General features: G+C 38.1%; 1 protein-coding gene across 3 annotated transcripts in view; it reads right to left on the bottom strand.

Moving 5' to 3' along the window:
• The window catches only part of LOC122789681 (bifunctional protein GlmU-like), an 889,366-nt gene that overhangs the window by 576,839 nt on the left and 297,874 nt on the right, over positions 1 to 14,653 (bottom strand). Inside the window, exon 1 of one of the 3 annotated variants that reach the window (XM_044057120.1) lies at positions 11,842 to 11,965. The exons of 1 other annotated variant lie outside the window; for it this stretch is intronic. In XM_044057120.1, the coding sequence (XP_043913055.1) occupies positions 11,842 to 11,844 (3 nt within the window). In that variant the 5' untranslated portion in view covers positions 11,845 to 11,965. Of the gene's footprint in view, positions 1 to 11,841; positions 11,966 to 14,653 lie in introns of those variants that run through there. One more of the 3 variants, XM_044057102.1, reaches the window with a different exon arrangement.

The raw sequence follows: 14,653 nt of genomic DNA, 5'->3' as shown, positions 1-14,653 counted from the left end.
TGTGATTCTGAGCAAGTCACAAAACAAGAGAGCACTCTAGGGAGGATTTGAAAAAGGTCCATGGAAATCAGTGCTGTACCCCCAGTTAAATAAAATACATAACTAGTGTGTTTACCCATTAAAATCTATATACTTCAGTATCCCATTGCCCAGAAATCAGCAATGCAAGACCCTTCACCTTCTCTAACCTTACTGATGAATCACTAGTTGCATAATTACCAGTTAAATATCCTCTGCTACTCCTCTACATGCATGTTCTTCTCCCATCCTAGACATTCTGCTCTTTGTATTACTTTTGCCCTTTATCTTGTCATCTTCCTTTGTGCAATCTTCCATTACAACCTAGTTATACCAGTTCCTAAGTCTAGCCACTGTATTTTCTCTTATAACAATTCAACTTCAGTCTCCTTTGCCCCCCTCCCCCTTTTTATTGCTAATAGGAACAGACAGGTCTGCTTTGCCCATTCTGCTCTATGAACATATTTCAAATATTTAAAGTTCTCAGATGAAAACAGATTTTTGCCCACAAGGTTAAACAGAAGAAGAGTCAAGAATGTCCGGCATTCTCACATATTTTTATTATCTTAATGGTTTTCACTTCCAAAACCATCTGCAGGAAACCAACCCAAGACTCCACTATATCTTTTAGGGCAAAGTATTTTCTTAACTTTCTATAAGTTAACTTTTTTCATGGGTTAGTAAGAATGTTTAGGCTCTACTCTTGTTCTCCAAAAAATTAACAGCCTGTGTCATTTCCTCACCTGTAATCAAGCATTCTCCCCCTGCCCCTCCCCAATGGGAGCACTGCGCACGGAGGACAATAGCACCCTTTATACAGCCTGTCACATGATCTCAACTCAATTAAGGATGCACAAGTCTGCAGAACCAACACTCCCTCCCTGCAATGTTTTATTTTTTATGAAAAGTCTGCAGGGTGGTACAATACCCTTTTCAGCCATAGCCTGCGCCTAAAAGCAATCAATAGTGATGCAAAACATAATGGGACTATCTAAATAAAAAACAGTACAGTGGTTAAGCTGGCAATTAAACATTTAAATAAAATACCAGTCCTAACTTTAAAGCAAAGAAGAAATAATTACAATATATGCAAAATAAAATATAAAGAAAGAAAAGATAAATTAACACACTCAGAAGCTGATAAAATAGGAAAGTATTATACATGTTTGGCTTTACTCCAAATTCTTCAGGCAGAAATATGATTTTAATGCTGAGCACTAAAGATAAGAATAGAAAGAATAAAACTGCAATCACAAAATAGGGCTCAGAAACCACTGGAACAATATAATGTTGGTAGAAATCAGTAAAAATGGTAAGTGCTTTCATGCCAACAAACGGGACTTCATCAGACCATAAAATAAAACAAAGATAAAGCAAAGTTATATATACATACACTAAAACATTTTAAAACAGCACATGGCCTTCTCTCATCCAATACAAGGAAACAAATTAGCAAACAGATACAAAATTGCCACCGAGTTACCTAAACAGGTCATGTGATTTCAAAATCAGTCTTAATGATACTTTACCATTAAGACCCAAGCCTTTATCTGCTTGCAGTTTAATTATCCATATAATATCATGTTATTCAATGATATTCCTGAAATCACCTAATATAAGACCTTCTGCAAGTAATTTGTTCACCATGAATAAAAAAGTATGTTGCCCAATCTCAATAACATGTTTGGCTGAAGCGCTCTTATCACATTTATGAATACAACTTGCATGTTCTCGCATTCATTCTTTTACAAAACGATTTGTCTTTCCAACATAAAATGACAAACATGAAGTACAGTATGCAAAATGCACAAGATCTCTCATTGAACAGTCTGCTACTACTCTAAACCTAAATTTCTTACCAGTAGTAGGGTATGAAAAAATTCCTGCTATCAAAGCAACCATTCCATGCTTTACATGATAAAGAGCCAAAAAAAACCCTCCTATCTGCATTCTACCTAATCCACCTTTACCCTTAAGCTTTTTTCCATAGCAAAGGCACCTCTTTAAAGATTTCATAGTCTTAAAACAAAAATGAGATTGCTTGCCTGCCCATTGTCTAATCTTTTCAGCTAAAAAGATTGGCCAATTATTTTTAATCACTCAGCATACAGGACTAACATTACTAGTACAGATTAAAGTGACAGGAAGTCTTTTGTCATTAAGAAATTGATCTATTTGCAGTTGTTCAGAGCCCAGTGATATACAGATATGTGGTCCTGCTTCATTTTTCCCCACACCTGGAAATATCTAACTTCATAGCTTCTACTTCTCCTTCTTATACCCTCTGTCTAGAAATTCACAGTGTAAATTAGTAATGCCTTTATGAAAATTATAATCATTGTTATTCAACCTTGATATCCTCATCCCTGACTTTTAAGATATTTTTAAAAATGTAATGCGGACGCATACTATTTCTATGCAATACATTATTCCTCCGTCAGGGTTTCCTATAAGGACCTCTAACAAAAGATCCATCAGCCTCCCTACTAACATCAAGAAACTCAATCACTATATTCAAAAACTTAACTTGTACGTGAATAACTTAACTTGTACGTGAATTTTAAGAATGTAGTAGTAGTGTGCAAGTACTTTACAAAATCCATCAACAGCTCATTTAATCCTGCCCAAACCATAAAGAAATCATTAACAAACTTCTGATAAAACTTAATATAAGAGGCACAGCTATTTGCAATGGCTCATTCTCCCATTGCACCAGTCATGCTGGCACAGCTATATGCACAAGGTATACCTATCACAACACCCAATTTCTGCCAATAGTAGTTGCCATCAAATAGAAACATTATTTTCTAATGTCAATTCCAGTAAAAGTCAACCCAAGTTAATATGCTGTCAGCTATAATGGCTATTAAATAGGAGAAAAATTCTAACCAATTTATTCCCTCAATCATTAGGAATAACAGTGAACTGATATCCAAGGTGACCATGGCACTAAAGCACTCTTAACTCAGTTGTTATAGCTTGAGAAAAAAAAATTGATTTTGTAGAAATTCTTTATCTTTCAACACTATTTCTGTAGACTCTATTACAGGTCTTAATTGCTTCTCTAAAAAATAGAAATCCGCTCCATCAACTAGCCTCTGCCTGAGACAAATGGTCTCCTTGGAGGAAGGGAAGGGTGCTTATTTACTTTAGGTAACCCATGAAAAGTTGGAACCAAAGGTTTCTCAAAACTAAAATATTCATATATTTCTGAGCTGATGGTCTTACTAGCAAAACAATCATATAAAGTTAAATGAACTGATCTAACCATAGTCTCAATACTTAATTTATGTTATCAAATTATAGGTCAGTTGATAAGGCAAAAACATAGTTGATAAGGCAACAACATTTTAATACTATTAATAGAACATACCATCCATTACTACTATCGCTCCACCCTTATCAGCGAGGTGAATAAAAATGTCTTAATCATTATTAAAGCTAACTACAGCTTCATATTCAAACTTAGTAAAATTACAAAATTTCTTACCATTGTGCTCTTCACTAAGCAGTATATAAAGGTCATTTTCACATGTTTTACAAAAAGCTTCTATCAAAAGGTGCATATTTGGAATAAACATGCTCAGTTTTTTAAAACCCTGTGAAGCAGACACATTAGAGAACATTGGTTTTAACATTAGATCATGTGCAAAAAGTCTCAAATCCAAAACAGCATCAGTAAAATCAGCCTTTGTGGCAGGAGTAAGAGTCCCCTCTTTAAAATGGAGATCTGAAGATTGGAAAAGACTTTTGAAGAGATGTCAATAATCAATGATTTGTTTCCACATGGTCCTGTTTTTATAGGCCAATTTCTCCTATTCCTTTAACAACTCTGTGAGCGATTCGTTGGAGCAAAGCCTGTGTTCCTGACAGGGAGTGGTAGTGAGGGAAAAACCTGATTTTGCTCAACAGATGTAGGGACTTTTCTATGAACATCCCCATAAATGGTAGATTTGGCCGCATTCACAGGGCTGACTGTAGGTGGATTCATTGTTGGGACATTAGATGGTAGTAAAGAGCTAATATTAGAAGAATGATTCAGAAACTGTTATTCGCCCTAAGGGTGGAGCGATGGTATTAACAGATGCTGTGTTCTGTGTTAAAAGTATTAAAATGTTGGCTGTTCAACTGATCTATAATTAAGTATTGAATCTATGTTTAGATCTGTTCATCTAACTTACATGATTGTTTTGTTAGTATGCCCACCAGCTTAGAACTACATGAATATTTTATTGTCGAGAAACCTTTGGTTCCAACTTTTCATGGGTTACCTAAAGTACATAAGGACCCTTCCTGCATCCAATGAGATCAATTATCTCTGGAAGAGACTGGTTGATGGAGCTGCTTTCTATTTTTACTGAGAAGCAATTAAGACCTGTACTAGACTCTACACAGACAGTGTTGAAAGATACCAAAGAATTTCTACAAGATCTATATTTTTTCTCAAGCTAGAACAACTGAGTTAAGAGTGCTTCATGGTCACCTTAGATATCAATTCACTTTTCACTGTTATTCCTAATGATCAAGGGATTGAATTTTATTTAATTATTTATTTAACATTTGTTAACCGGGAAAGTCAGACTTGGAACAAAGCCAATTTTCAGCGGAGGCCCGAGGAGAAACACTCCAGATGTATGTCTTTGTAACGTGGGAGGAAACCCACACGAATGCAGGGAGGACATGTAGACTCCGCACAGAAGGCACCCCAGCCGAGAATCAAACCGGAGAACCTCTTGCTGTGAGGCAACAACACTACCGCTGCACCAATGCACCATCCTGCATTGGTTAAAACTTTTCTCCTTGCTAAGAGCCATTATAGTTCCCAGTACATTGACTTGGTTTGTCTTTTTCTGGAATTCACAAGAGAATATAGTGTGCTTCTCTTTGATGGAAACTACTACTGGCAGAGGTTGGGTACACCCTGTGTAAATTGCTATGGAAATATGACTGACACAATGGGAGAATTACCATGTTTTTAATGCAAACAGGTATGCCCCTTATACTGAGTTTTATCGGAGGTTTGTTGAGGATATCTTTATGGTTTGGACAGGATCAAATGAGCTGCTGACAGATTTTGTAAAGTACTTGCACACTGCTACTACTATGTTCTTAAAAATTCACACAAGTATTCAAATATAGCAATTGAGTTTCTTGATGTCAGAGTTCGTAGGAAGCCTGATGGATCTTTTGTTATAGGTCTTTATAGGAAACCTGTCATAGGAATAATGTATTGCATAGAAATAGTATGCATCCAAATTACATTTTTAAAAATATTTTGAAAACTCAGGGAATGAGGATATCAAGGTTGAATAACAATGATTATAATTTTCTTAAAGACATTATTAATTTACACTGTGAATTTCTAGAGAGACGGTATAAGAAGGAGGAAGTAGAAGCTATGAAGTTAGATATTTCCAGGTGTGGGGAAAATGAAGCTAGACCACATATCTGTATATCATTGGGCTCTGAACAACTGTGGACAGATCAATTTCTTAATGACAAAAGACTTCCTGTCCCTTTATTCTATACTAGTAATGTTACTGCTGTATGACGAGTGATTAAAAAGGACTGGCCAATCCTTTTAGCTGATAAGACCAGACAATGGGCAGGCGACCAACCTCATTTTTGTTTTAAGAATACAAAATCTTTAAAGAGCCACCTTTGCTATGGAAATACACTTAAGGGTAAAAGTGGATTAAGAAGAAAGCAGACAGGAGGTTTTATTGGCATTTTACCGTGTGGAGCATGCATGTGCTCTTCTATTCATGGCAAGAATTGTTTCATACACCCTACTACTGGTAAGAAATGTAGGTTTAGAGTAGTAGCAGACTGTTCAATGAGAGATCTTGTGCATTTAGCATACTGTATTTCATGTTTGTCATTTTATTTTGGAAAGACAAATCGCTTTCTAAGAGAATGAATGAGAGAACATGTAAGTTCCATTCAAACAGTGCTTCAGCGAAACATGCTAGAGACTGATGGGCAACATATTTTTTTATTCATGGTGATCAAATTACTTGAAGGTGGTCTTAAGATTAGATGATTTCAGGAATATCACCAAACAACATGATATTAGATGGATAATTAAACTGCAAGTAGACAAAGGCTTGGGTCTTAATGGTAAGGTACCTTTAAGATCGATTTTGAAATCACGTGACCTGTTTAGATAACTCAGTGGCAATTTTGTATCTGTTTGCTGATTTGTTTCCTTGTATTGGATGAGAGAAGGTCATGTGCTGTTTTAAAATGTTTTAGCATATGTTTATATAATTATGCCTCATCTTTGTTTTATTTTATGGTCTGATGAAGTACCATTTGTTGGCATGAAGGCACTTACTGTTTTTCGTAGGTGTGTACTAGGCTAATGGCCCTGCAGCCTTTACAAGCCTAGCCCATAGGATTACCCTGGCATCGTGCCATCCGACCTTAGCTCCCAGTGCCTCTGTCGAGTAGAGCCACTGGAGTGATCACCGGGGCGAATTTTCTACTTCCAATCCACTCAAGATTTCTCTTGAAGAGGGCCAGTGAGGTGCTCTATTTGACATGTATGGGAAGTCTATGCCATAGCATGGGCACTCTCTGGGTTATAAACCTGTCCCTCCAGCATGTTCTGTTGATTGTAGTAATGAGGCTGAGGTCTCTAGAGCATGTGGTGCGAAGGTTACTGATTTCTACCGACACCGAATAGATTTTTTAAATTGTCCCAATGGTATCCGAGCTGTGTTTTGTGATTACTTTTTACTGCAAGAACATTCATCCACTATGAGGTGCTCCTATAACTTGTTTCCACTTAAGATAAGTGCCAGTATGATCCTGGTATCCCTCCACTGGAATACAAGTGGATGCTTCCATCTTAGCCATTTACTTTTAAAGACACTGCCTCAAAAACTAGGTATGACAGCTCAGGTGGTATGTTACTATTCAATACCCCTAGTCTAAATTCAATGTGTGTACATTAACTGGCCTATCATTTGAACTACTGTACTGCTTTTCTGTTATAGTAACAAGTTGTGTGCCTGAACTAACTCCTGTCACACACACACCTTCTGCCATCACTTAACCTTACACTGTTTAGCACTGACATCAAACTTCTGCACTGCAGATAATTGCTCAAAAATTCCTAAATCTGACTGTTGTCTGTCCATTCCAATGCTGTCTTTCCACTACTGTATAGAAACGCAGGCTGAAACTGAAATAGCTTGGTTTGGATCAGTGCTCTACCACAGATACTAAACTGAATAAATAACTACAGTAATGAAACACAATCTTCTGTAACTCACAAAGTAACACTCCTTCACATCCTGTTCAAAGAAATAAGGCAGAGTCTTAGACCACGATGATGGTTACTATCATACCCCAAGAATAGTATAAGATTAAAAGAGCTGCCAATTTCTTTTCAACTTGTGTCGCTATATTTTATCACACTACTGCAGGAGATGATATAATGGGTTTTTAATGTAGTCCATATAAATTGCATCTACTTCTTCTGTCCAAAAGACTGCAAATCCACTAAACGTGTTGCCAAACTTCTGCCTCATTTACCTAAAAGTACTCAACCAAACAGTCTGTACTCATACCCTTCCCCACCCAAGTCACACCTATATTGTATTAAAATGCACCTCTCAGTTGTCCCCATTTTACCTTTAACTCTGTTCCCCTCTCAGACTGCCTTGTGAAAAGTGCTAATGTTAATCCCCTCACAAATGACACATGCAACTGCACACACAAACGTTACACTAAGATTACCTGCTCCAGATTGCACAACCTTGGGCATTCCCACTCACAGTGATACCCTGCAGTGGGTTTGATCTCTTTTGATGACATGAAGCAAATGATCCTCAGCCTCCCCTGCTAAAAAATGCTAGAGTCATACAACATAAATACTGCTACTATTAAAATTTATATTAACACTCTTGTCCCAGGCTCTAACACAGCAAAGATTTGTCAGATACAAAACTGATTCATTTGTTACTTTTAGTACTTGCTTATTCTTAACATGTCATAGCCTGAGAAATACTAAATGCTGTTCTGTATGCTGCACAAAAACAAAAAAAAAGTGAACTGCAAACGCTTATCACCAGTTACTAAAAACATCCCATCCCCAAACTACAACATGGTAAAAACTTTCCAAATAAGTTTGATATTTTAATGAATCAAGTCTATCTGATGAATTCTCTCCATACTACAGCCTAAGAAATATTGCAAATGATGCATAAAAACATACTGCAAACACTGCTTGAAAGAAATCTTCTTGCTTACGCATGTAAGAGGGTTACTCCCTCCCTTAACCCCCGCCCCCACTTCTATATTACTTGTCTCTCTTTTTCACTGCAGCATCAGCTAGATTGTTATCTCCTGGTGCAACATGACATTTTGCCAGATACAGAAATGATTTGCTAATTAATAAATTATATTACTCTAGCAAATTATTCCAGTATTATAGTCCTGCAAAATACAGCCCTACTTAAACACAGAAATTGTACTGCACATATTTGCAGTTCCCCAACTTCTTCATTACTTTGGAAGTCACTTCCTTTAGTGACTAGTATTTTTGTGTCTTTCGGCTTTTCCCGGTTAGGGGTCGCCACAGCGGAACTCCGGTCCGCTAATGATTGGCAGTTGATTTTTACATACCGCTTGCCAGGCCTGACGCACAACCTTCAACGAAGGCACGCCCATTCACGCATGTCTCCACACAGAAGACGCTCTAGCTGAGAATCGAACCGGACAGCGTCTTACTGTGAGGCAACAACGCTACCACAGCACCACCATCGCAGCCTTTAGTGACTAGTATACTACTACTAAATTCCATGAATGGCAGTGGGTTATGGGGAGGTGTGGCAGCCCCTAAATATGCATAACAAAAGTGGCCCCATCATTGGCAAAAACTTTTATTATTTATGGTTGTATGTTTAATCTATAAGCTTATGTAGGTGTGACCTGACAGGTGGGTGACTATCCTAACATGTGGGTGTGCTGTTTGCCCAAGTAAGCTGGCAAAAAGTGTGTCTTGCTACTGTACATCTTGTGGGGTATTACACTTCACTACTACACACACAGACATATACTCACAATGGTGTGCTCTACATTCTGGAACTGTATGCCAATGTGTACCACAGTCCTCTACTTTCAAAAAGGCACCCCATCCCCACCCCAAGTGCAGCCCTCCACTACCCCAAAAACTACATGCTTCTAAACAGCATACCCTTCACAGAACTGTTAATTATGCTAAGTAGGTTTGCCTAAAATAGGGATATGATGAAAAAATACTAGCAGAGTCAGGGCCCCAAAAACAGACAAAAGGACTACAAAGTGAAATTGTAATGAAAAACAAAACTATAAGGCTCTAAACATACAGAATTAAGACACATGACAAAAAAATTCTAATGCCTTCTTCAGTTCAGTGTAAACATTTCACTTGGTTGTGCTGTGTCTTAACTATGTCCAGGCGTCCACTGGTGAAGCTCTAGCTATTAATTCTATTCTGTAATGCAGTTCTAGGTGGCAAGCATTTAAGTCAATCATATTATTATTAAATCTTTCTAACTTTTATTAGTTACTCTAATTTTAGTTTTTAGTAGTCACAGGTTTTATATTACTCACCCATATTCATATATTAAATTATTATGTTGGTGTTTCTCCTACCTTGAGTTTATTGCTGCTTGAATATAAATTACTCAAACCTAAGTCTGTTGTCTCTGTCAGATTTTCTTATTGGGTACCCCCTATATATGGGCTCTACAATGAGTATGGCTAACCAAGCTTATAAAATTAAATTAAAAAAAAAGTTGCACATACTATCATTTTTGCAGTGTTCTATATTTGTGTCAGTATTTAAGTATACAATCTCGGTTCTTTTCTGAGGGTCTGTGTCTTTCAGTGCCAGGTTAAACATGTTCTCTCTCATTTTGCAGGAAAGAGGATGAGGTGCAAACAGCAATAAGCAAATGACAACCCATATATGTTCTACTCTTTCCACCGTTTAGCCATGTGTGTCGGTCTTAAGACTACCTTCAGTAAGCAGCTGTCATTTTTTGGGTGGGGGGCACAGTAACTGAGCTGTTTGCCTTCTAGCTGTGAGTGTGCAAAGGATTATACAATTGTAATGTGTCATATCCTAACTACACAATGTCCAGATACCCACAAACACAGTTACACTAAGAGATACTGCTACTTCCTTCATCCATTGTACAAAAATAATTACCCTGCAATAAAGTTGGGCAATGGTATTTTCCACTGCAAAAGGTCTCTCCAGTTTTCTATTCCACACACTGTGGCACTGGCTGCATTGACTATTGAGAGGAACTGCTCGTGAGACACTGTCAACTGCAAAAGGCAGCTGAATTATCAAAATCTAAAAACCCAACAGCTGATATCTCATTTACTGGACATATACCTCTCAAATGCCCAGATATTCAGAGAATGTCCATTTTTTGCCTCATATTTTTGGGTGTGTTCCTCATAGAATCTGTGGTTTTCTTACAAATCATTGAAGAATTGGACACTAAATAATGACATGCATTTGAGTTTGAGACTTTATATCCTTCAAAAATACAACTTTCCAAGTTTATAAGAGCAATATTGCTTTATATAAACTTCTTAAGTTAAGAGATTGAGATACCACCTAAGTCACATTACCACAGGCAGTCAAGGAGTGTACTTTTTTATTGTCTCTCTCTCTTTACATTTTTAAGTTAAACAACTTTGGCTGCGATATGTTATTTAGGCATGATGCACAACTGAATACAGTTTACTGGCCAATGATGCTTCTCAAGTTATATAATTAAACTTATATGGGCGTGGTACTAAATTAACCTCGCTTCCGTGCAAATGTGTACAAATTAATCCAAATGCCACTGGTACAGTACACGACAGGTCAGTTAACCACGTTTCCAGAAACAAACACTTACGGAAAACATTTTTCTTTGCTTAGGCTGTAAAATGGCCGGGGAAAATCACTTGTTAGTTTGTTTCTGTCCTAAGCTTTCCCCCCTAGTTTGCTTCTAAATTATCAAAATCACATATCACTACCTGCGATGGTGGTGGTGGTGCTGCTGGAGCGTTGTCGCCTTACAGTAAGACGTTGCCCTGTTCGATTCTCACCGAGAGCGTCTTCTGCGTGGAGACATGCGTGAATGGGCGTACCTTCGTTGAAGGTTTGCGTCAGGGCCGGCTACTCAGCACGTAAAAACCTACTGCCAATCATTAGCGGACCGCAGTTCCGCTGTGGCGATCCTTAACAGGGACCAGGCCGAAAGATACAACAACATATCAGCAATACAGAGCATTAAATTCTTTCAGCCAAGGCTTTTATCAAATAAGAATCATAACTTGTTTCCATAATTATATATCAAGACGACTAACTTAGCTCTTCATACCACTGAAGGTGGGTAAAAAATGTGTATCATGTTGCGTTTTCAACAGGGATAATTTAGCACAGAGCAATACGAATCCCAGGTTGGCTATAAAAATATCAGTAACCATATTCAGAAGGCCTAAGAGCTCTTTCATCACTAGAGTTGCCTGCCCCACGAAGTGGAAAGGAAAACAACAAAATTCCATACAGTGTACTGCACGACAAACGTTACACACACGAGCTTGCCTAAAAACAAAAACAGCTTGTGCACAATTAAACGCACTCCTGCGATAAGTTAAAAAATCATAAAAACTCTTTTTCTCTGTAATACAGTGCAGACAGGCAGAAGACTCCGGACTCTGTCTTCGCAGTACTCGTGGCTGTTCACGCTGCTTGGAAATCTACATTTGGCTTAACTGTAATTAGTGTTACCCCTCCTACACAAACTGTACTGCATACAAACTCACCATATCGTACGTAACAAAACAGCAGAGCTACACTCCACGTGACGTGTCACTGTTGTCATTCACAAATGTTAAGTGTTGTGACATCACCACGATGGGTAAGGGGGGAGAGAGAGAGAGAGAGAGAGAGAGAGAGAGAGATGTCTGGAGCAACATTTGTTAGCCAATAGCGCCCTCTCCTGACAGTTTTAGCTTTTTCTTCCATGAAGGTAGGACAGCCCTTTCTTTCACGGTTGTACATGTCTTTGGGGGCATGTTAATCAAAAATCACAGGAAAGAAAAGGCCAAACGCACCAAATCAGGGCAATATACAGTTAGAAATTCGCTTGCATAACAATTCACAGTAACCCTTACCTAAAAATATAGTATCCCATAAAAATAACAATGCCAGCCAGCAACCGCTGGTTTTACAGAACTTCCCTGAGTTTATCTTTTTTGTCCCGTGTCTCCTAAAATGTTTTGATTTTCTGACAAATCACTGAAGATTACAATCAGCCAATAATGTCAGGCATTACGCATGCAGGTGTACCTAGTTTACAACTTCTTTGCTCAATAATTATGGGCGATGCAAAAAATAAAAGGGAGGGGAGGACAGCAAGACACAGAATCATGTGTACTTTTTAAATAGTACGTTAATTCAATTAAAATGTAAATAAAACACGTTTTGCATCTTTTTTCAGAACAATAATAACAATGAACTCTAATGTCTAGCATTTTACATAGGGTTACCACCTTTTCAAATGCCCAAAGTGGGACAATTGTGGTACAAACATTACATTTTGCAGGTCAAAACATACCCGCAGCCAGTACAAGGGAGAGAACTTCACTTTTTTTGTGTAAATAAAAGCTTATTTTTGTAGCATTTTAGTTGCTTATTCTGTTTCTTAGAACATTTATATGTTTCAGGTACAGAATAACTGTTTTATGCAACAATTACATAAAATATAGGAAATAATTTTGTCCTAATATCTCAGGACATTTGCCATTTTTACAATTTTTTTGCAGGACACAACTGCCCAAAGAGGGACTGTCCCTCGCAAAGTGGGACAGGTGGTAACCCTAATTTTACACTGACTGTAATCCTCAATGTTGTATCAAAAAATCAGACATTTTAACAGAGACAGGGAAAATGTAAGACAAAACCAAGCAAAAGCAGGGACATCTGAGAGGTGCCAGTGTTAAAGGGTATCCCTAATTTGCAGCATCAGCCCCTGAATGTTTGTTAGAGATAAGATAATGAGAGGTGTGCGCACAGATTTAGCTTCTTAACCAGTTCAAAACTTACTGTTGGCCTGTTAAGGTGTTTTTACACCCCAAACCCCTCGCCCACCCCTTTAGCTTACCTGGTATTCTCTCTGTCTGCCTACCTAGGCTTTTACCAAGCTCGCACATTTTGTGTATTTATTAATTTAAGTACTTTGTTATTTATGCTAACAGTATGCGTCTTCACTATGTACTAGTACCGCTGATAATACACCACACACACACACACTCGCATGTGTGTGTGTGTGTGTGTGTGTGTGTGTGTGTGTATATATATATATATATATATATATATATATATGTGTGTGTAATATAAATATTTTATATATATATATATATATATATATATATATATATATATATTAGATTACAATCATCCGTGAAACACGCATTACACTGGTTTTGCTTGTAGAGTGAGCTCCTATTGTGGTAGTACCTGCTCCTATTGTGGTTTATATCTCCATATTCTCCTGACTTATACTACCTGCTTTCTATTTAACTGGATTACATATAAGTGTATCTCCTTGCCTAACGCTATTTGTTGTCTACAAATCTATATGACTTTTACTGTATGCCCAGCTCACTGAGAGCGTTACTTTTTTATACTGTGGTAGTACACTGTCGCCTTTAAACTGTGAGCTTGCGGAAGAGAGGTGAAGAAGAGAGCGAGTCTAAACCTCAAAATGCACTCTCTCGAGGCACTCCTAAAAATGGAGAACATCGATATCTGTGCAGTAACTGAGACCTGGTTCAAGGCTCCAGAGAGCACCCCTGCAGTACCAGGCTACAATTCTTACCACACTTTTTGGCCACAAAACCAAGACCGAAACACTAAAGGTGGAGGAATGTCCATATTCACCAAGTATATTCACACCTCCAGGCTAGTTGCCCAACACAGTGCATCTGAAATGTTCCAGGTGCAACTAACACTAGGTAAAACTGCAATCCAAATTGTAGCTTGCTACAGATTCCCCACCATGCCCCAAGATTCTCACTACACCTTTCTAAACATACTGGAAAATATTAAGATACAAACAAACACCCTAATACTGGGTGATTTCAACTACACTGCCATTAATTGGGAAAACTACTCGGTTACCAACGGTTCTTGGAATTCATAAATTCCAACACCCTGGATCAACTAATCCATTGTCCCACCAGGGGCTCCAGTATCCTAGACCTGGTCATTACCAACATGGGAGATAGATGCTCCACACCAGTGTTCACCCCCTCTTTGGTCAGGTCTGACCATAAGCAAATCACCTTTGACATCCACATCCCACCCCCACCTCCCAGTAAGGAACATCCTTAAAAAACTTCTCCAAAGCCAACTTCATGCTACTGAAGTCAGACATGACAAACTTCACAGCACCCACGCAGACGAGATCTGGAAGTTCGACTGCAGAATCCTACACTAAGGCACTGTATGAGCACATCCACTCGTGCATGAATCGTGTCATCCCAAATAGAACCAAGATGCACTTCTCCAAAAAAAGGAAGCCAATCTGGTGGTCCCCTGCTATAAACAAACTATACAACAGAAGGAAGAAAC

The sequence above is a fragment of the Protopterus annectens genome, chromosome 1.part2 (assembly GCF_019279795.1).
Source record: "Protopterus annectens isolate FY-2018-M chromosome 1.part2, PAN1.0, whole genome shotgun sequence".
NCBI classification, from domain to species: Eukaryota; Metazoa; Chordata; order Ceratodontiformes; family Protopteridae; genus Protopterus; species Protopterus annectens.
This window is presented reverse-complemented; position numbering and strand designations above follow the sequence as displayed.